The sequence below is a fragment of the Morchella sextelata genome (genome assembly GCF_020137385.1).
Source record: "Morchella sextelata strain SCLS chromosome Unknown scls_3, whole genome shotgun sequence".
NCBI lineage: Eukaryota > Fungi > Ascomycota > Pezizomycetes > Pezizales > Morchellaceae > Morchella > Morchella sextelata.
The window spans coordinates 3,441,815-3,463,895 of record NW_025408618.1 but is presented as its reverse complement, the minus strand read 5'-3'; the positions used below and the strand labels follow the sequence as shown (position 1 = coordinate 3,463,895).

General features: G+C 50.3%; 6 protein-coding genes across 6 annotated transcripts; 2 read left to right on the top strand and 4 right to left on the bottom strand.

Annotated features, from left to right (window-relative positions):
- Positions 1 to 916: 916 nt before the first annotated feature.
- On the top strand, positions 917 to 2,317 carry H6S33_009735 (uncharacterized protein; the record flags this gene model as incomplete). Its single annotated transcript, XM_044841162.1, has 3 exons — positions 917 to 1,295; positions 1,355 to 1,740; positions 1,805 to 2,317. The coding sequence occupies 3 exons, from the start codon at positions 917 to 919 to the stop codon at positions 2,315 to 2,317; spliced, it is 1,278 nt and encodes a 425-aa protein (XP_044698550.1).
- A 1,121-nt stretch (positions 2,318 to 3,438) lies between these two features.
- Positions 3,439 to 4,679, bottom strand: H6S33_009734 (uncharacterized protein; the record flags this gene model as incomplete). Its single annotated transcript, XM_044841161.1, has 3 exons — positions 3,439 to 3,928; positions 3,998 to 4,365; positions 4,452 to 4,679. The coding sequence occupies 3 exons, from the start codon at positions 4,677 to 4,679 to the stop codon at positions 3,439 to 3,441; spliced, it is 1,086 nt and encodes a 361-aa protein (XP_044698549.1).
- A 4,396-nt stretch (positions 4,680 to 9,075) lies between these two features.
- Positions 9,076 to 9,453, bottom strand: H6S33_009733 (uncharacterized protein; the record flags this gene model as incomplete). Its single annotated transcript, XM_044841160.1, has 1 exon — positions 9,076 to 9,453. The coding sequence occupies one exon, from the start codon at positions 9,451 to 9,453 to the stop codon at positions 9,076 to 9,078; it is 378 nt and encodes a 125-aa protein (XP_044698548.1).
- A 7,000-nt stretch (positions 9,454 to 16,453) lies between these two features.
- On the bottom strand, positions 16,454 to 16,764 carry H6S33_009732 (uncharacterized protein; the record flags this gene model as incomplete). The annotated part of the gene is made up of 2 exons (XM_044841159.1): positions 16,454 to 16,651; positions 16,720 to 16,764. The coding sequence occupies 2 exons, from the start codon at positions 16,762 to 16,764 to the stop codon at positions 16,454 to 16,456; spliced, it is 243 nt and encodes an 80-aa protein (XP_044698547.1).
- Positions 16,765 to 17,120: 356 nt separating this feature from the next.
- On the top strand, positions 17,121 to 19,228 carry H6S33_009731 (uncharacterized protein; the record flags this gene model as incomplete). Its single annotated transcript, XM_044841158.1, has 3 exons — positions 17,121 to 17,733; positions 17,821 to 18,291; positions 18,630 to 19,228. 3 exons carry the CDS (start codon positions 17,121 to 17,123, stop codon positions 19,226 to 19,228), a joined length of 1,683 nt encoding a protein of 560 aa, XP_044698546.1.
- A 944-nt stretch (positions 19,229 to 20,172) lies between these two features.
- H6S33_009730 (uncharacterized protein) lies at positions 20,173 to 21,395 on the bottom strand (the record flags this gene model as incomplete). Its single annotated transcript, XM_044841157.1, has 3 exons — positions 20,173 to 20,730; positions 20,822 to 20,991; positions 21,080 to 21,395. 3 exons carry the CDS (start codon positions 21,393 to 21,395, stop codon positions 20,173 to 20,175), a joined length of 1,044 nt encoding a protein of 347 aa, XP_044698545.1.
- Positions 21,396 to 22,081: the final 686 nt, after the last annotated feature.

Genomic DNA, 22,081 nt, shown 5'->3' with positions numbered 1-22,081 from the left:
TCGTGCTGAGTTTTGTAAATTGCTCTTTTCCGGAAATGTCGTATATACATCACGCTAGGCAGATAATTGTTGAAATAGGTGCCAACATCGTAGAATACTTTCACATAGGAGATTCCTGTACAATATGTTTCATATAAGTATCCCAAATAAATAAAAGTGTTGTCAAGTCTTGTGCAGGTAAATACTTGGTTGGGAATGGATTAGTTACTTCTTTCGTTCAATTAGTAGCGATCAAGAAATTAATCAACAGTCCTAGATATCATTACGATCATGCATTATATAAAAAGAATAAGGTGCAGCGATGGGCGTTAATATCCAGCTATGCAATGTAACACTTGACGCCCAATCGTACATCAGTAATATTTCCCCTGGTCAGCCCGAGGATCAATGAATATGTCAATGATAGGAGCTTGACCTCGCACGGCCAAGCTTTCTCAGATAAAAACTTGCGTAGCTACGCTAGCTGCTTTTTGTCTGAGAGATATGGAAGGATCAATGTGGTCGTAATTAATTTTTTCATATTCCATATGAAAAATGAGATTTTTCTCTGCACATCTTGCATTTGAATTGAAAGCGTTATTTTGCCGGCGGTCGCAAGCCCCTCTCCAAATATCATATTAATAGGCCGATTAAATATGTACTACATGTGCAAAGCAAAAGAGATCGAAACCTCACAGCCTACTTCAAGTGTTGGATCGTATGGTGTCTCAAGATACTATGGTGTAACATGATCAAAACAGGCCTATATCTTTACCGTAAGTGCATCTAACTCGATTTCAATCAATCAAGCAAATTAGTTCCTGTATCATTACAGAACCTTAGCTCTCGGCCAATTGTCCACTTACCTTTATCATTCTCCCATCAGTCTACTCCTAATTAAATATCCAATATTTTCTAATCATATTCATATTTGGTCATGACGATATCGATTATCATCGGCGCTGAACAACAAACGTCTATCACGGGAAGACTCCAAGTTGCAAATCGAATCCTCGATGTCCTAGAAAGTTATCGTCTTCGACATCGTGATGGTACCTCTGACCGTAACGATGAAGGTAGAAAACGGTTTCTCCCGATAGTCATGCGAAAAGTAGAATGCTTCCAACCCATCCGCATGGTTCTTCCTGCATTCCCCTTCAAATCTCCAAATAATGATTCCAAGGTCCTGGGTACCATCCCTGATAAAGGAGAAGAGATTGCCCTTGCCCATTTAGATGGATTGTGTAAAAGTATTGAGGATATCTATAACCCAGGGGCACAAGTCACCATCGCCTCTGATGGAATCGTATACAATGGTAACCCTCAAGAGACCGTTGATAAATTATTTATATCTATGAGACTAACGCTGAGATAGACTTACTCGGGGTTTCTGACCGTGATGTTTGGATATATGGGCAAACACTTCGAAAGATTTCCGAAGGTTCTGGCTTCAGCCACATCCGTTTCGTTCCACTTCGGGATCTGCTCGGACTGGACCTTTCCGAACCAGTTAGCGAGGAGACATATGTAGCTCAAGCCCAGAACTTCCGGGATAAAATGAGCCAACTTTACACTCCGGCGGGATTTGACGTTCGTCAGGAGATCTCGAAGAATGAGGATGCAGCGGCGACGTACAGAGGTTATATCAAGTTTCTCAGCAAAGATTTAGCAAATACAAAGACGTATGAAACTAAAATATCAAAAAGTGCTATCAAAAAGAGGAATGAGGTGGTTGCACGGAAGATGCTGGCTCGTGGAAAGGTAGGCTAGCAGCCACATACCCAACCGAAAAAACTGAAATCTTTCCTAATCGTTTAAACTTTAGGCATTTTCCACTGCTGTACAGACCAATCTTAATGACTATGTTCGTCTTTCAATCCATCCTTCGTCTGGGAGTACCAAATTTTCGATCTCTCTCTTTCCTCACATTAGCCATAATATGACTCCGTGGCATGCTACGACCGTTTATGGGCTCAATGGCTCCGTTACGACAGCTCATCTCGACAGTCTCAAAACATCATCAAGCCACGAACTAGTTTTTAAGGACGGTGCTCCTTGGTATTATCGGGAGAAGTCTGATCTATACCATTGGAGCGATACACGTATATCATTTGAACCTTTGTACCCGACTGGTCTACTCATCACTCCTGTTCCAGGTTTTGACATTCAATCATTCAGTAGTATCGATGCGACCAAGCTCAGATATTTAGCTGAACAAAACTCACCAATTATCCTTCGAGGTTTCACTAAAACGGGAATTCAAGTGGTAATCCATGAGATAGCTGAGGTAGTTCCAATTTCTGAGCGTCATGGATTGGATTTTCAATCTCCGAAGTAAGTTTATACCGAATCTTTAATAATTCTCATATCTATGGCCACTAAAACATGACAACTAGGCTACAAATACTTAGCTCAGATACGCAGAAAACTGATGTATATGGCATTCCCTCCTTCTCATCATCCCGACAACTCTTCGAGCACCTCCCAGAACCCCTAAGCGTCAAAATACTTTCAAAATGCACATTCAGCACTCTTTCAAACCCTTTTGAGAGAACGACTTTGATTACTCCTCATCCCACATTGGGTATTCCTTGCCTGCGTTATCAAACTACTCAACATGGCAGCATCATCTCCAATATATCAAATGGAGATTCGTCAGTCTTTGGGATTATCGATAATCTTATGTACGACCGGCGGGTGCGTTATGATCACATTTGGAAAGATGGAGATATGGTTTTAAACGATCCATCGTCTGCGACATACACATGTAATGATGTATTGTTGGGTAGGGCTGTATTGACTGGGAATGGACAACGTGGGTACAATTATGTGGAGCATGAGTAGTCTGCGGGATTTTAAAAGGCTTTACATTTGAGGGATGTTTTACTACATGTACATGTGTGCATGCACTTCTTGGTTTATTATCGTAGGCGGAGCTTCTACACTCCATTTTATCAACTAATTCTCTTCTATGATCCTTTTGCCGAGAATTCCTTTAAATTAGTATAACGTTTTAAGATTTCCTTGGAATCTTCATAAATTTCCCGATTTGGTTTTAGTAAGCTCATCTAAAGAAAAGATGAGGGAGAAAAGAGGCTGCTCTATTATACATTACTTAGGAATATCCTGTGAACCGAGTTCGTTCTGGCAGATATTGAGACACGAGTATATGTACTTCATACGCTCTCTGTGATTCATGTTTGTCTACCTCACTGTTAAGCATTTTGAGCATTTCTAATCAACTTCACACCCACTCCAGGTTTAGGGACAAGTAAAGATTTCTTCATCAACCCCTTGGCATAACTTAAGAGATTCTACTTGCTTCTTTTACTCCTTGTTATGAAATCCGAATGTGCAACAAGCCAAGCAATACCAAGCCACTAAACCTAATCTAACAATTAAACAACAATCGATCATTGACCACCACACCAGAGGCGACAAGCAAAATCTTGACAGCTTCTAGTCCAACTTCCGCCCACCCGTCTCCGGTCCCACCAACTTCCCATCAACCATCTTCCAGCCAGCACCCAAACGTTTCCATCCCTCCGCCCTCGGGCCATCAACTGCTTTCATCAAAAGCCGATTAATCCAAGCCCGAACCCCCCATTCCTCCGGGAAAGCGGTTAACACGCCCATTTGAAACTCGTGGCGCCAGCACGAATAGATCTCTCTATAGTATTTCCCCAGCCCGATCTTCCCCAACGTGGCCCGGGCAAAGGCCGTTGGCGTGACTAGGAAGGTTCGCCCGTCGAATGGGGAGTAGGACGCGTGGTCAATGGGCGTCATGGCGGTGCGCACGCCCCCGGGGATTATAGAGATGATTTCGATCGATTTGGTGGCTATGGAGTCGGTTCGGAAGATGGGAGCCTGGGAGGCGAGTTGTTCGCGGAGACAGGCATTGAATTTTGTGGTGAAGGCTTTGGAGGCGCTGTATGTGGGCGTTCCGGGGCTTTTGGGGGAGCATGTTAATGGTTTGATCTTTCTTTTTCTTTCTTATTATGGGCGCTGGGGGACATACAGAGTCATGATACTTCCTATGCTGCCTAAGCTCAAGATACAGCTCTTGCGCGCTAGTAATCCTTCCTTCAATACAACTCTTGTCAAACATACTCCGAAGCTCACGTTGACGTGGACGTTTTGGATAATCTCCTCGTCCGTGAGTTCTGAAAGAGCTTTTATAGGCGGTAGACCGCCGACGTTGTTGATCAAGAGTGTGATATTGCATCCTTTGAACTGCCTCAAAAGCTCCGGAAGCTTCAGTTCTTCTGGTGACTTTGAGGCATCTGCGATGAAAGGAAGGAAGCGTTGGTTCGGATACTGGCCTGACAGGCGGTGTATCAATGGCTCAAGCTTTTGAGTTGAGCGCCCATGGATTATCACATTCCACTGAACATTTCATTATTCCGATATGAGTATAAGCTAGCCAGTATCAAACTAAGTCTCTAGACTTGAAGGTTGGCAGCTTCACTCACCCCTCTCGTTGCTAGTTCCTCTACAAGCGCTTTTCCGATGCCATCTGTTGCCCCAGTCACAAGCGCATACGCATCCTTAACTCGATAGTTCTCCTCCGCTGCTGCTCCGTTATGGATCAAGTGTTGATGCACCAGTCTTGGTAGTGACAATAAAGATATAGACGTTTGCAGCGCTACATATAGTATCGTGTGCAGTGCGGCTGCGGAGTATAATAAAGTGCTTGCCATTTGAATTTGTGGTGAAAGTACGAATTGGTAGACGGTAGTATACGTACATACATATATCAATGGGGATACTGAAATGCTGAGAAATGCTGAAGTTGTTGTCAACAGGGGTAAGATGGGAACTAGCTAAATGGGGAAAGGACTAGGACGAGCTTCGCTAGGATTAGGATCAGCATCGGGATCAGGTTAATGATATTGTCCACAAGGCATCGCCGCGAGGCAATCCAGGATACGCAGTCTACCCGTAGACTCATGAGACCCTCGATTTTCGTGGTACGCAGACCCGGCCATGTTCGGAAACGTCCTGAAGGTTGGGAGTACGAGGCGCTCGGGTTCGAGGTGATTAAGGGCCTTTGTTCGCCCCCAGCCGCCGGGGTTTCTTTTACGATGCGCAATCAAATTGTACTACTGTGGTTGAATTTCGCTATAATGGCACGAAGATGTGACAAATCCAGATCTAAATATATCCCAATAGAGCAAGTGAGTGATATTTTGTGGTTCTGTAAATGCAATAATACATACATGTCCCTCTATCCTCTTCTTGTTTTTCCTTGATACCATATTGATTGGATCATCCAAACTTAAAAACACCCCCGATCCTTCTTCAACGCTATGAGGATACGTATACCCGTATCCGGCTTCTTAGGGTGGATTCGGGATCGGGTCTCGGCATCCTTATAAGTAAGCCGATTTATCTTCATAGCCAACCTTAAAGTATGATTCGACGGTATTAAAAAGCTTATGATGAGTAGTTCTCGCATAAAGTACTTTTCCTGCGTATCTCACATAAGCTTTCGACTGATATCAAAATTGATTACACAGCAAGATACCGTCGCCAACCATGCAGCTTATAAACAGTCGGTGTTTGCTTCTAATGCCTTGATTATCGTCTTGCTGGTGTATTCCTACCGAAAGCCAGAGGTAACTGGCTCTTCTCGTATCAGCAGCCTTCTGACTCACTATCGTCCGTCACCATCCGGAGTGCTTGTGCCAATAGATATGCAGCAGCACGTGTGCCGAGACCCGGATCTGATAAGATTAAACCCAAATACTTATCGGAGTGCCGTATGTCTTGAATGATGATATGAGCCAATGCACGATATTTTTCAATACCTAGGTCGTGATTATTATTATACAGTGTATCCAATTGCCGGAAACTGCTTGCTGCAATATGTAGGTACACCGGTGCTTTAAACTGATAAATAATGGTATGCATAGAGTAGGATTTAGTTGGAAGGCTTTGATCAGCACACCCACTACTTCCCTACTCCTTTACCCATTTACCCCGTTCAAGCGCATAAATGTAGCTAGCGATACTTATCCTGTGGTAATCCGCCGGTAACTAGTACCTAAAGTAATACTTTATATCTGCGGCAGGAAACTCCCTTCCAAACTCTACCGGCCGATAAATACTGCACCAACTGTCGGCCGTGATCATAGTTTTTTCCGATTATATAAACTTTAAACTACTTTAAAGGTTCGAGAGCCCGACAATCTCTATTCCGATAAGATTGAAAGATGAGTGGTGAATTTGAAGCCTAAATGGACTAGATAGGGCATGCCCGATGGACACCTGATAGAAGCACGGGCCCAGAAGCAGCAGCGCAGAGCCGTTATCTGTCAATCACGCCGGACAGATCTCTATCTATGGGGAAATCGGTATATTTATACCGCATATATATGTATATGCCACCATCCTATCAATCGCATTCTTTCAATCACATTCTTTCATTGAATATGCCTTTGGTCGATTTCTGGAATGACAATCCAGAGTAGTCTATTTTAAAAAAAATCCTCCGGATACTCCGGGTTCGTTCATCTTCTTGGCTCGACCTTCAATATATTAGGGAAGGAGCCAAGTCGGAAACAATATTGACCGACGACTATGGCGTTTCAATCTCTCCTAGCGGCGAGCAAGAATAGGATACAGCTAGCAGTTAAATTGCGTAGGGCCAAGAAATACCAAGGGAATTCCTGGGAAACAAATCGACTTTCTTGAAAATGGGGCACCCAATCTCTATTTAAGGGATACCTATGTGACCCAACACGTTTGACGCGTTCTCCTGCTTCTAGAACCTCTCCACAGTGCGGGCATCACGGAGCACTGATTGGCGCACACACGGCCAGAGCCGAGGCCTATGGCGCTGGCTAAATCGTTCAACCCCGCTACCGGAAAGGGTAATTCCAGATCTTGGTATTCCGCAAATCCAGGACCCCTCAAATCTTGTGCGGAGTGAAAACCGGGGCAGCCACCTAACCCGCGGGGCCGCCTCATATCATAGCGATCAGCATGCCTACAGTTGTTGAGGTGCAAGCCATCGAAAACGGAAGAATATTTTGCGGCAAGCCCCTCTATGTACTGTACCGTTACTCTCGATCCAGTAATGACAGGTACGGATATGGAAATGTGCCCTTTGCAAAAATGGAGTAAATATGTTAGTAAACCGTATTACAGTCCAGAGTCTCCGATCAGCATCGATGACAACCACAGACTATCACTCGGCAGCGCCAAAGCAACACGTAGTTAGAACGCCACTAGAATAGTTAGCGATTGCCCCCAATCTTCTAATCCCAAATCGTACGCGATTGCCTCTGTTGTCAGTTTGAAAAAAAGATCGAAAAGGCTAACGCATCAACGACATAACTCATGCGTTTCGGTCTCAGTTCTAGATGAAATCTCCTTCATGCATAAAACTCTGCAAACGATGTCCAGGGCAGCAGAAAGTTATGTCACTGTCGGTCAGCAAAGCCTAGCTAGTAGGACCAGGTAGTGTTCATCCAGGAAGTGGTCGTGTGCGTGCAACTCTCACAGCTCTTGATAGGTCAGGACGGGAGAGCTCAGGGCGTGCTAGCAAAGTAGAGAGAGAGGTTCCGGAAGGTCGTTAGTCTGGATTACTCTACTTTACTAGCCGTCACGTGTCGATAACTTTAACTCAACAGTCGGTGGGGTTGTGGCTTTTGCCACTTTTTGGCTTGACACTGCCACAGTGAGTCTAGCGTTCTCCACAATAGTAACGCCTAAGCGAACCGTGAGGCTCTGGAAGGGGGCCGCCGTTGAAGAAGAAGCTCTTCTCTTCTGTTTGGTGCTGAAAGGGCTGTTCATCCCTCCTTTTCTCTCTGCTGGGGTGATGAACCCGCGCCTCAATGAAAAGAAAAACAGAAATGCAGGCGAATCAGAGCTCGCCCTGCACCTCGCCCACCATCACCCCACCCCACACAACCGGAATCTCCGACAAGAGTGATTCCTCATGACGCACCACACGCGCCGCCGTGTCACTAGCGATTATCGGTTGGTCGCCGAGTCTGCGGGGTGGAAATGATTGATGAGAAAACTTGGCATGGCCCATAACATGGCTAAGGGTACCGTTCCCGGCCGGGGGAGACGGCTTTGGAACCGGCCGAGTTTCACCCAACTGTCTTGTCCGACAGGAAGAGTTCCCATTACTAAACATGAGAGATGCGAGGCGTTCCTTGGAAAAGCTTATCGGATGCTTCCCGCCATATCTCGTAGTACGAGTGGGTATTGGTAAACCCATCTGTTTCTTAGTGTGTATGTAGATCCATTTTTGATGGGTGAAGAGAAGAGAAGAGTAGAGAAGAGAAGAGGAAGAGGAAGAGTACACGCGATCAAACGATAATGAGATGAGGCACCACGTGGGAAAAAAAAGGTGTTTCTAGGAAATGACTGAAATGACTGTAAGCTTCTATTCTTGGCACGTACGGGCAAGCAGCCTGAACATTTGATTTGGGGCCATGTGCTGGCTGGCCTACATGTAGTTACCCAAAGTACCATGATGCAGGTACTTTCCTAGTACTCGAAGCCTAGCTGCCCGGCTGACGATCGGGACGACGCGTACGGAGTAAGTGCCAGGGACGTTGTGCCTATCTACTCGGACGTACTCGGAGTGCGGGATGGATTCGTCATGGATAGACTTGTTAATGATGTTTTAGACTTGTCGATCTTGTTAACTTTGAGCCAAGATAGTAATAATTTGCATTTAGTAACGCCAGTGCCGGCGATCCGAAGATGATGATAAAAGATAAAATATACAGCAAAACAGAACAAAGGAAAACTGTGAAGTCCAGTAGCAGTAGTAGTAGTAGTAGTAGTAGCGGTAGCAGTAATAGTACTGTACCAATGCAAATATCCCCCAAGCATGTAGCTCTGACAAAAGAAAACCGACAATAAGAAAAAGAAAGACCCACAAAAACTCCCAGCCCCGTTCCCATCCGTACAACAATAAATATACACTTTATACAACCCTTTCCTCAAGAACAGGGTATCTCGAACCACCCTCCAAACTCCAGTAAAAGCAATAATAATCAAAAAATAGTAAAAAGGCTGAAATAAGTCCCCACCCCTCCTCTTCCTCCCCGTAGTAGTCTTGGGCTTTAGCAGTCAATCCAACTTTTCGCTGTTCCACTTTTCATATTCCGGCCCGGACAACACACAAGATGCACAAAGCAGCCAGCAGCAAAATCCCAGCGCATTCTTGGCCCCGTTTATAAACTTCTTGGAAACATTCTTCTTCTGCTTCCGTACCGACTTCTCGTTGTGTGTGTAGTAGGTACCCGTACACGGATTCTCGGCGAATCGTGCCTTTTTCTGCTGTAGTGGTGCCGATAAGGAATGTAGCCCCATATGCTCGTGAGCAGAGGATCGTGTGGAGGTATTTGCAGTGACGGTAAGAGACGAATCGTATGATTTGGTAGTAGATAGTGATTCGAGAGATGAGGCTCTGCCTCGACGAGTTCGTGTGGTAGTAGTGGCAGTCATTGTGGATTTGGGGATCGACATTAACAAGGTTTATTATGTAGTTTCTCTATCTTCCAGGTCGATTGTAGGGCCTATATCGATAGAAAGGCTGCTTGATGAGGGGTACCTGGTTATATAGGTACTTGGGTTGTGTAGTGGTATGAAGGTTGTTAGATAAAGTGGTCACTCGAGGACCGATCGATCGATATAGTAGTGGTAGTAGCTGTCGTGGTAGTAGTAGTAATGATGGCAGTAATAGTTTAGTGCCTCTGATAACCTCGAATGACATTGAAAAAAAACCAAAAGTAAGCAAGCGAAAAAAGAAGAAAAGTCTTGAGGGAACTCTGGACAGTTAAATAGAATGGACTGAGCCGAGAATCCAGAGAACCACATTGCTGAAGGAAGCGCACAGGGGTCTGCCTGCAGTAAGTGTTTCCCCGTCCGCGCCTCCCCCCAATAGGACGGGATAGTCGCGTGCTCGCCAGCCCTCCATTGCTTGCTCACTCGCACACCCTCACTCATTCACTCACACTCATACGGGTGACTTTCATTTCCCCACAGCCTGCCTAGGCCGCTGAAAAAAAAGATGGGTCATGATGAGAGCTCTGGAATCAGTGCGGAATGCCTCCTGCTTCTCTTTTCTTGCCTGCCTGCCTTGCAGATTGTGGGGGGTATCACAAGAGTGGGTGTCATCAGGGGTTCAGTCACTCCGAGTCTCTACCCATTAAGGTACCTACATACGAAACCCACACAGCGACTTGAGGATTTGAATTACTTGCGCTTAATTTTTCTCCATTACTACTACTACTACTACTACACGGGCTCCATAACCGAGACGGAGAGCCTCTAGGTTCCTGCTCCGAATGAGGAGATATCCGGGCTGATCGATTGCTTGCGTTGCGGATTTTACGTGCACGGGTGTATCTACTCTTAGTGTGAGACATCATATAATGACGCATCCGTCCGTCTCAAACAAAACTTCCCACGTTACAGCAGAGCTGAGCAGTTACAGAACAGCTTCAACCCTAGGGATTGACTGAGATGGAAGAGCAAAAGAACCTCAAATGCAATATCACTGCCTACCGACTACTACATACATATGTGTGGTTTTACCCTTCATTCCCTTCCCTATCATAAAAGCCTCACGATGGGTTGTCTGTCCGTACATACAGCAGAGCACTGTAATCACGGGTCAATTAATTCGATGTTATGGGGATGGGAGAGGATCCCTGGTTGAAACCTACTACCTATCACCACAACAACTCATCGAAAGTTTAGGATCAATCCTTTTGCAACTGGCTGATCCCTGAAAAAAAACTCGTTCCAAGTAGCAGCAGTACCAAGGCGCCTAAGTTGAATGCTAGAGAGCAAGGCTACAACACACAATCATTTCTGTGAGGGGCAGCTGGCAAGACGAGACCAAGAAACCCCCAACGCCCCGCGGAGACCGCGTCAATTTACCCCGTCTTGGCGGTGGATAGTACTCGGGTACAGCAATAAGAACCAGAACATTCAAGTGAAGAGACAGGGATTATTTGTATGGAGTGGCGCCGCTCTGCCATACAAATAACCTCATTGCATGTTCTGGTTCTAACCCTCGTACCCGAGTAGGAATGTGGTGGTGGTTCTCAAATACCAATGATCTCCTTCCCTCCATTCTCGCCAGTTTTCTCTCTTTTTCCTTTTTCTTTTTCTCCCTTCCTCGTCCTTATGCAATGCATGATTTAACGGATTTCCCCCCAGGCCGGGCGGATCGATTCGCAATTTAAAAAAGAGGTGGTCGATGTTGTTCGATTTTGGTGGGAGGGTGGTGAACCTCTGGCTGGGCCAGTTGGCAAAGCTTGTCCAATGTCCTTAGACATTGTCTGATGCTGCTTGCGGCTCCGGGCAGTCATGCCCGCTATGTCCACCACTTCCCTCCGTCCAAAGGAAGTACCTGCCAAGATCTGGTCCGATCACAGCGCATCCAAAATACCTCACCCATGGGTCGACTGCCAATTTCTAGGTTGAAGGTTTTTACTTTTTCAATGCTTCTGCTTGCTAGCTGTGTGAAAGTAATATGGGATCCCTTATGTATACAGTGTCACCCTTCCCCCCCTCCCCCCTCCCCCTCCCTCTCCCAACATACTACGGTAGTATGTGCGAGGTCGGGGGAACAAATTGTTTTTTTTATTTTTACCCCTCATCCGGACTTCTCGCGAGACCAGAGCTTACGCCGCCGGCGCCGGTTGCTCGTCTCGTCTGTTCTGGCGCTCCCCATTGTCATGGCTAATCTGCCTATTGTACCACGACCTTAGCACAGCCTTGGCGGCGCATCCAATAACAGCTGCAGGCACAATCAAGAAGGCATTTGACAGCTCGCAGGAAATATGAGTTTGTTCGCACCGCCCGCAGGAAAAGGAATACCTAGAGAGGAGAGGAGAGGGGGGGGGTGTTTATCTTGCCTACCAGCAACCTACATCAAGTTCCCAACCGCATATCTCCTCCGTGCGAGATTGAGTACTGGAGTGCGAGATACACACGCAGCAGCGGCGGCGGCGCAGCATAGAGTTCGTTTCTTTTTTGCCCTGCGAGATAAACACAAAAACAAAGATCTGAGAGGAAAAAAAAAACGTACTGTGCGGTAATCCAACCTAGATCTAACTACATCTCAACTCTAGCTTCTAGCTATGGTACTGTACTTAGCTACTCCCCATTCGCCCCTCGTGTCCCCTCGTGTCCCCTCTCCTCCTCTCTCCGCACAACTACCACCTCGCCATCTAAACCCCCAGCCCAGTCTCCAATCCGCCCACATGGGCGCAGGGCCCTACTCTAACTAAAGTAAAGCCGAAGCTCGCTTCGGCGCCCGGCCGCATCCGGCCCCCTTCTGGAAACCCGATTTTTTTGTTCACATGGGACGGTCCCTTGTGTTTGATTGATTGATGCTCAACTTTTGCAAGCGGATTTGGCCAAAAAGGCCTTGGTTGGAGGAATGATCCAGAACACACGCAGCAAAGTGATTGCCGGCATGGATTTGCTGCACGGAAGCTTTCTTTCTTGCTTCTTTGACCTTTTTTGCTTTCTTGCGCAATCGCTTTGAGTGGGTACGGTAGGTAGGTAGAGTGGTAGGTTGCTAGATAGAGATAGAGTGGAGAGAGGATCTACCGTGCTTCAGGTTGGTGAGTGTTATCAGAAGCAGCAAGCAGCAGCAGGCTCTACACACATATCACATTGTGAGTAGATTGGATTGGCTACTCCCCGACCCCAACCCAGGCAGATCCGTACATACAGTGCCTTAGACAGAGGAGACAACCCACTCTACAGTATCAGATGGTGGTGGTGGTGGTGGTGGTGGTGGTGGTGGGTGGTAGGTAAAAAAAACGGTTGTGGATAGCCACACACCGCAGGCATGCCCATCATTACCTCGCAGCTAGCAGCACCTCGCAGCTCAACAACGTCTATCAAGAAGTTGAGAGGATCCACAGCGCGCCATTGCCCCCCTCGGAGACTTTTACTACTTGCTATATACCGGCCAGCACACTACGCGTACTTTGCTGTAAGGTAAGTGTTGAGTAGCTAGAGTAAACACACACACGGTGAACGTAAGTAAGGTATTCACAGTACTCGGGTGCACACACAGCTTCACATTCACGTGTACAGTACTCAGAGCTCCTAGCCAGGAGGCTATCATTCTCATTTGACGCCGGCCCAGCCAGCCAGTCAGTGGCGAAATCACCGATGGTGATGGTAGCGGCCGATGGATAGAGTACCTTTTGTTTCCCCAACCCCATGGGGGAATTTCGAAATCTCGTGTTTGTGTTGTAAGCTTGATGACCAACGTACGTACCGCGGCCGGTTGGGGGTGGAGGCCCGGAATTGAGGCGAATGAGGAGGAGTTTATTCTTTCTTTCACGTAACAAAGACGAGGGGGTGGTACGGTGAAGGTTGTTGAACATCGGGAGAAGAGAAATTAATAGTGGGAAACAATAGAGTTGAGTAAGAAAAAACAAAAATAGAAAAACTGCATGCGCTAAGTACTCTAAATAACGCCATCCATCGCTCACGGGCCACATCCCGGGGGAGGTGGGAGAAACACTGAGAGTGAGAATCTGTGAACCAGTAGGGTAGCTACTCGTAGGTGACATGACCCCATTGCAACCTCGTCGGCCCAATCAGTGGCTGCGTTTGGTCGAGCATCGCGGGACGTTCATCATCGATCGATTGATCGCGATTTGCATGCCTTTGTTCTCTTCTTCCCTTCCTTTCCTTCACTTCTCGCCTTCTTTTGCTCGCTTTCTTTTCTCGCTTTCCCATTGTTCGCTTCCCCATATGCGTGCCCTCGCCTGACTTCGCTCTCGCGCACCGTCATGGTCATTCGCTAAGGCTAGCTCTACGTCACAGTGACATCGACATACATTCCAGTCATGTACATACACGGACCTCCACGGTTCTTGATTAGTACATAGGGCGCATTGACCATCACGTCGGTGGGTCGGTGCCGGTGTCGCCCGGCGGTGATCTTAGCGTTGTGAGCACATGCCCGCACGGACGTGAGATGATGTGTCTCAGCCCCTACGTCTGTGGGTCACGCATAAAGTGCAGGCAGGCTCTAGAGTAGGCGTGACTATCTGTTAATCTTGTGCGAAGGGGCTGGGTGGAAGGTATCGTGACTGTACTCTAGATATCAACGGTTTCGGCTGTGGGTGGGATGTAGTTGTGGTGTAGTAGGTACAGCCGTTGAGAAGATCGAGACGGGGGGCTGTGAGACAGACTAGAGGACGGTAGGTAATCTAGGGCCCGGTGGGCTGGGTGGGTGAGATGGATTAATCACCGGCGGTCTCGGAGTCGTACGGAAAGTGACGGAGACTAGCGGCGGAGATGTGGTAATCTCCGTTGGCGGTGGTTGGTCGGTTTTTTTTAGGCTTTGGGTTTGGTTTTGGGGGAGTGACTGAGGGTATGGTTTGCTGGCTGATACGTATGTATGAAGGTCAATAATGACAGTCATTCAAGTTGGAGGAGCGGGTAGTGGTCCGTTCAAGTAGTGAGATGATACTTGTCTTTATTGTGGGTTATTTAAATCGTTAACTCGACTCCATCCTTTGTAATAAATCACGTCTTACCAGTTTATCGGATTCGCCGTTGGGTGTTGATTTGCAATCGGCCAATTGGGGATAGAGGAATTGGATATTTACAATAGAGGCTTAGGGAATTATTAACTGGGTAGTAGATACATATTCGGACTTTCTTTCGACAGCTAGATGGTATGTTCCACTTCCGCTTCCAGTTCCACCTACAGGCATGAGTGCTACGCTGTTTAGGAGGAGTACTACTATCCAGAAACAGTACTACGATATCGATCTAGAATTAGAAGGAGTACTACTTCAGCTAGTACATGTGCAACTCAACGTTAACGGCGAATGGCGAATACCGGGCCGGACTGTAAGACAGTCTGCCAGCAACATATGAGTGAGACAAGCAGATTCAACGATTGAGCTGTCCGCTAGTCAGTTCTCTTCGGGATCGATCTTCAGCTAGGACTAACTGACTGACTAACGGAAAAATTGAGCTGTCACGTTTTCGGGATCTTCAGCTAGCACTGACTTACATGTAGCTAGCTGACTATGAATTTCTGCTGGCGGAAGTGCGGGTTTACCTACTCTATCGATCTACTCACTCATGGCCAGAGTGGATCCGGATGTGGTGCTTATACTACATGTAGTACTTACTGCCAATATGACGGATCTGGGAGCAGATCAGAGGGATAGAGATGATCTTGAAAATTTGTCTACTGCTGCTGCTGGTGATGATGGCACTGAGGGTGATTACTACGTATACTGCATCTACTCCTACCAACTGCTTTTCGAATTCACCATCAATTGACGCATAGCCAGAAATAAACATCAATAACAACTCTCCAAACACTGAAACGTCCCTTCTCCCCCGAGCCCCTGCGTTAAACGCTCATCCACAACCAAATGCATCCAGCGCATTACTCATGCCAGTCAAGCCGAGTGACATCCTATGACTCTACCACCTAACCTACCCAACCTAGCCTACATGCTATACCCTTAACTCAACTTACGTGTCCCCATTACAATCACCTGGCTATAGTGCACTTTTTTCTTTTTCCTGCGCACTCCCGTCGTTACTCATACTTGGAATCCAGTGCTGCATACCACGGAAGACCGGCACCAGAGGTACAGTACCACTCTCTTTGCCTGCGACTTACGATAGGCTGATGTGGGGGTACGAGGCACCGGGGGAACGGGGACTGGAGGGGGATACGGTGGTTGAGTAAACATCGGAGTGAGGAGTAGGGAAATGCTTATTTTTTTATTTCCTTTTTTTTTTATGTGTGTTCCTTTTTTTCTGTGGCCTTGTTTTTGGAATAGCCTAAATTAGACTAGAGCAGGCGATATGGCGGCATGGTGCTCTAGGCACTCTAATATAGTACCTCGAGTATAGCTAGGTAGGTAGGTATGTGGAAAAGAAGCCTATAGCCATACCGCGCGTCCACACACGCCCGGACCATTGGCGTAGAGCGGGAGTGGGAGCGCGATGAGAGCTTGTTTGGGCTTGTTTATTTGCATCGGTTTCGGGAGTAGGAAGAGCCGGTGGGTGTGTAGGCATGGAAGCATGTATGTAGGAGCTCGTACGTAGGCGGGGATTAACATAGAGTAGCATGATCATGATTATGATCTCTGGCACATACAGACGGAAGCATGCTATGCTTAGATATAGTGCGTTCCTAGTAGGCGTCATGTCATGTACCTACATCATAGAGTGGAATATACAGAACCGATCCAGTCCAGCGGAGAGCTCCTCACAAGGATATCTCTCTCCCCATGAACAAGGGGTGCCGCAATCAATCGACAGCTCCTCATCATCGTGACCCGCAAAACAAAACAAAACAAAACAAAACCGCAAAGAAAGCAGAAACAAAACTAAACAGAAAACTGCCGTAGTCCAGACCCCCAGACCCCAGACCCCAGACCCCAGACCCCCAGACCCCCCAGACCTACCCAGACCCACCCAGACCAGATCAGAGCTTCGCTCCCGCAGCTTTGGGCGCAGACACAGACACAGGGACGTATGCGTAACCCGCTGTGACGGGGCTCGATCCCCCGGCGCCTGTGGGCGAGGGCGCTTTGTGCAGGCGCTCGGTGAAGAAGGCGGGGTGGCGGATGGCGGGGTTGTAGTGGGGGCGGGTGTGCGTGAGGGGCGGGGTGACGGGTGGGTTCTGCGTGTAGTGGTGAGTTAGCTTTTTGTTTTGATGGAGAGGTATGGGGGGAGGGGAATGGCACGTACGGGGGAGGTTATGGTCGGGCGGGAGCGCTGCAGGTGCGGGAGCATCCTTGAAGGATTGGGGGGTGGAGGGGTGTAGGTATGGCTGTGGAGGTGGGTGAAGGTGGGATTGAATTGATGTTCAGTTGAGTGAGTGAGCGAGTGAGTGACTAGTGAGTGAGAGATTGAGAGATGTAGAGATATCGAGATGTTCTTCGATGCTCGCGCATGAAAGCTCACCTCGGCAACTGAGCTAAGCTAGCGAGTGCTCTAGCGCCGGACGTCGTCAACGGCACAGGGCTAGGGTTAACTCTATCTCTACAACACCACACACAGCTCTGAGTCAACACCAAAGCTATCTGCACTCCCGCACAGCTCTCTCTCTCTCTCTCACCATACACCCTCTCTCTATACATGAACCCAGGATGAATCGCCCACTCATCCGCATCACCTCCGCCACCTTCCACCGCACCCCCACCTCCCCCGCCCTCTTCCCCAACCTCACCCTCACCCTCCCGCCCCTCACCACCTCCCCGCCCACGCAGAAATGGACCATCCTCGGCCCCAGCAAGACCCTCCTCCTCTCCATCCTCTCGGGCACACACACGCCTCTCTCCCCGCAGTCCCGCACCTACCCTGCGCTCGCCGCCCACGCCAAATGGCCGCAGGACGCCATTGGGCTCGTCTCGTTCGGCGCGGGCGCTCGCACGGGCATGCTGGCGGGCAGCACGGGCGGCGAGGGCTATGCGGCATCGAGGTATGAGTCGCTGCGGGAGGAGTTTGATCTTACGCTGCAGCAGTGGCTGGAGGGGTCGGTGGAGGTGGGGCGGAACCCGTACGAGAATGCTGCGGGGGTGGAGGTGGAGGAGGCGGAGAGGAGGAGGGGGGCGGCAGTGAGGGAAGTGGCGGAGAGGTTGCAGTTGGGGGCGCTGCTGGATCAGAGTGTCATGACGCTGTCGAACGGGCAGGCGAGAAGGGCGAGGATTGCGCAGGCGCTGTTGAGGCGGCCGGAGGTGCTGCTGGTGGATGAGCCGTTTAGTATGTATCCACCACTGTCACCCATCTACCTACCGGGACCACAGCTGGAGAACTGGGATCGGAGAGGAGGAGGCTGATGTATCCCAGTGGGCCTCGACCCAATCGCAAAGCGCAAGATCTCATCACTCCTCGACAGCATCTCCCGCCCCGGCGTCCCCTTCGCAGCCCAGGTCGTATGCGGTCTCCGCCTCCAAGACGCAGTGCCGAAATGGAGCACGCACCTCGCCTACGTGGCCGACAACCAGGTGCACGCTATTGGCGAGAAGGGCGCTGTCGTCGAGGCGATGGCGCGGAAGGGCCTCAAGATCCTGCAGGAGGGCGAGGGGCAGGGGGGGCTGCTGGAGAAGGTTTGGGCGGGTGTGGATGTGGAGGATGGAGGCAAAGAGGGAGGGAAGGAGGGAGTTAAGGAGAAGAAAGAAGAGGTGAGGGAGGAGGACCTGCCGGAGAAGCTGATTGAGATGAGGGATGTGCGGATTGCATATTATGGGAAGGAGATCTTGAAGGACTTTTCGTGGACGATTCGGAGAGGGGAGAAGTGGGGGCTGTTTGGGCCGAATGGTAAGGGCGCTCTCGCTGGTCAATGTTAGGGTTCTGCAGCGGGAGAATGGTAATATGGGTTCCGGGGATTTGGGGACTTGGGGGCCAATGATCGATGAGACCGATGGGGATTGCGAGAAGCTTTCCTTGTGAGGAATGATTCAGCCTAGAATGGGTGGTTCGTACCTCACGGGAAAGCATCTCTGCGGAACCTGTCCGCAATCATTGACCACCCCCCCCCCCCTCCCGTCCTACCCCTTCCGCTGCAGAATCGTAATCCCCCCCATCCCCCTTCCCCCCCCCCCCCCCCCCGCACCCTCTCTCCCCGTACCGTCAATACTAACCCTGCCCTCCCGCAGGCTCCGGCAAAACAACCCTAACATCCCTCATCACCTCCGACCACCCACAAACCTACTCCCTCCCTATCACCCACTTCGGCAAGTCCCGCCTTCCCACGCCCGGCGTCCCCGGCGTCCCCGTCTCCGAGCTCCAACGCCGCATAGGTCACTCCTCGCCCGAGATCCACGCATTCTTCCCCCGCTACCTGTCGCTGCGGCGCGCGGTGCTGAGCGGGTATGCCGACGCGCCACTTACCACCCCCGTACTCACGCCCGCACAGCAGGAGGAAGCCGAGCGCAAGATGCGTGAGTTTGATGACGTCGTGGGGGGTAAGGAGGGGTGGGAGGGGGCGTTTGGGGATGCGGGGCTGAGTGTACAGCGGTTGGTGTTGTTCCTCAGAGCGGTGGTACCGAAAAGGGATGTGTTGGTGATGGATGAGGCGTTTTCGGGGATGGAGGCGGGGGTGCGGGATCGGTGTTTGAGGGTGCTGGAGGAGATGGAGGGCGTGGCGGTCGTGGTGGTGACTCATGATGGTGGAGAGCTGCCGAGGGGGGTTAGCAAGTGGGTGAGGTTGGCGGAGGTGGGGGGGAAGGCGATGTTTGGTGTTGTTGAGGAGTAGAGGAGGAGGAGGAGGAGGGTAGAATAGAACTTGTAGATATTGAGATATTGGTGGGGTGTTTGTGGTCGAGTGATTTGTTGTGATTGGAGCCTGCCATGTTCTTGAGATATCACTCGTCGCTTGGCACCACCCACCCTAGTTAGGCACTTTCAGGCTGTCTGTGGTCGAGGGAGGTCTCGCTGTCTGAGGGTTAGAGAGGGCTGCTGTGGTGTATACATGCACTGAATGCTCGGATGCAGGAAGACGAGAGTGGTGGTGATGAAAGGATCAGGGGAGGGGGGCTGCCGCAGCTCAACTTATAGCCCTTGGAACTAACACATATGCTTCATTGACCGAGTCCGACCACGTAGCCGCTGGAACGTTCAAAACACATATTCCCCAATGTTAAATTGAAAAGTGTTACTAGACAGCCAGCTTGACAGCGTATACATACATGTATCTAATGCCCAGCTGCATGCAGCCTTGTTAAAACGCACCGCTACATGCAGTGATATCCAGGACTCATGCACCAGGCTACAGCTGCAGGAAAGGTTCTGAGAGATCTCTTGGTACGAGGTCTAACTTGGGTTTTAACTGATCAACTAATGTGGGGGAGTGACGGGTGACGAGTGATTGGCTGTGACTGGATTCGAACACGGGATCTGGGATTTGGAGATCGAGTGATGGGCGGTGAGTTAATTCTTAAGGTCTGGTCCTGCATCGATAAAGAGAGCTGAAATATAAGATAATGATGGCGAGATCTATGCCTTGCAATTGGTGCCGGCAGTATCCAGAGCAGCTGCAGTACACAAAGAACAAAAGCGATCCAAAATTATCACAAAAGAAAAAAAAAAACCTGAAACGGGGGACGAACACTACATAAACCCCCCCCCCCTTCCTTCCCCATTCCCCCTCCTCCCTCCGCCCGCCATCACCCCCATCCCTCCTCGCCCCCGCCCCCGCCTTCAACTCCTGCGCCACCCCTCCCCCGCACCCCCTACCGGCAGCTCCACCGCCGGTGCCTCCACAACCGGCGGCCGATACACCGGCTCCCACGTATACGTCCCCTGCGCTGCCCCACCCGCCCCAGGCCCTGTTCCCGCGCCCGTGCCCCCGTCCTGCCCACCAGTCATGATCTGCTGCGTCGTGACAATAGGGAGCTCCGATACACCCGTATTCACAGCCTGCTTGGCCCCGTCTGCGTCCATGCCTCCGGGGGACGCGGTTCTGGCGCGGCGGCGGCGCCGCGAGTGGCAGCGCCAGATGAAGCCGACGAGGGCGACGAGGGCGCCGGCGCTGGCGATGCCGATGCCGATGGTGCGGTTGCGGTTGCGGTTGCGGGAGGTTCTTGTGGGGGTGGGGGGGATGGGCGTGTCGGTGGGGATGGCGGTGGGGAGGGAGCTGCCGGTTATTGTGGTGAAGGTGGGGGAGGAGGAGGAGGAGGTGGCGGTGGTGGTGGTGGCGGATGTGGATGTGGATGCGGATGTGGTGAGGTAGTAGGTGCTGGTTCTTGAATCGTATTCCTGCTTGTAGAAAGCGCGCGGGCGCGCGGGGCTTTTGTTATACACCGTCCTGCAGATGTCACGATCATGATGGTATTGGAGAGGAACGTACCGTCTGCTGCCTCCTCTGCACCCCACCACCCAAACCCGGGCACCCATCCCCGCCGCCCTCCCCGCCCCCGCAGCAGAACCTCCTACCCCCGCGCCGGTCCGTCCGCAGCCCCCACGCCGTGTCCGCACAGGCAGGGCGGGCTTCCAGCGCACGTATACACTCGCCCCGTTCTACAAACCGTCACACCTCAATCAGCACACCTCTCTTACCAAGAAGGAGAACAAGGCTGAAGGGCATGTAGAGCAGTGATATACGCACCCTCGCCCTCCGGGCAGCAGATGACCTCCGCGGCCTGCGTGTTGCTCGGCGTATAGTCGACCAGCACGGTCCCGTGCGGGCAGCAGCCCGCGGGGGCGCCGTGTGTGCCGGCGGGACAGGGCGTCGCCGTCTGGAGCGCCCAGCCGGCAGAGAGCGCTGCTATTGGCTCGATCTCGGGCACGGCGGGTACTTGTGCTCGGTGTTTGGCATGGTTGTTTGGCTGTGGGCTGCTGCTGTGTGCAATTGCCCTACTGGCGAGGAGGAGGACGAGGACGAGCAGGAGGAGGGCTCTGGTCAGTGCCGTTGGGGGGGGCATCGTAGTCGACATGTTCACGGAGGCTGTCTATGGTCTATCAGCTGTGAGGACTAGTGAGCAAGAGAGAAAGAGAAAGAGGGAGAAAAAAGGCTCTCGTACTGGGCCCTACTGTTATCTGGGTGACTCTCGGAGGAGCACTTGGGTGAAACATACATGTAGCTAACTAGCACTGTACTGGCTATCTCACGACGTAGAGTACCATCCAGTCAATCCCCAATGGGGTTATGTAGTGTCACTCACCCCCCCCCCCCTTCCTCCCCCTCTCTGTGCCCGCGGTTATTGGCTCCACCGCGCTGGCGAGAGGCGCCGTCGATACTCCAGAAGGATCACGATGCAGGCCCGTATGTAGTTATCGTATCATATGCATCAGATGCATGGCCGGGCTCTGCCAAGGGCGTGCATTACACGGAGCCTAAGGTTTTAACTGAGTGCGCATGCTGGGAAAACCAAACCCGGGCCACTCACTCGCTGCATCGCATTTATTTATACGCAGGGCTGGAAACAGTCGAGCGCTAGTGGCTTCACCTATGGTACTGATTTTGCTTACTAACACATACAGATTACGTGCCAAGAACCTAGTACTCGCGCTTCTTTGCCAAGAACTATCCACGTGACCTTCTTTTAAAAGCCTCGCAATTTGAGTCACGTGGAGAATCCTTGGCAAAGACGCCCATACATGAAGCGAC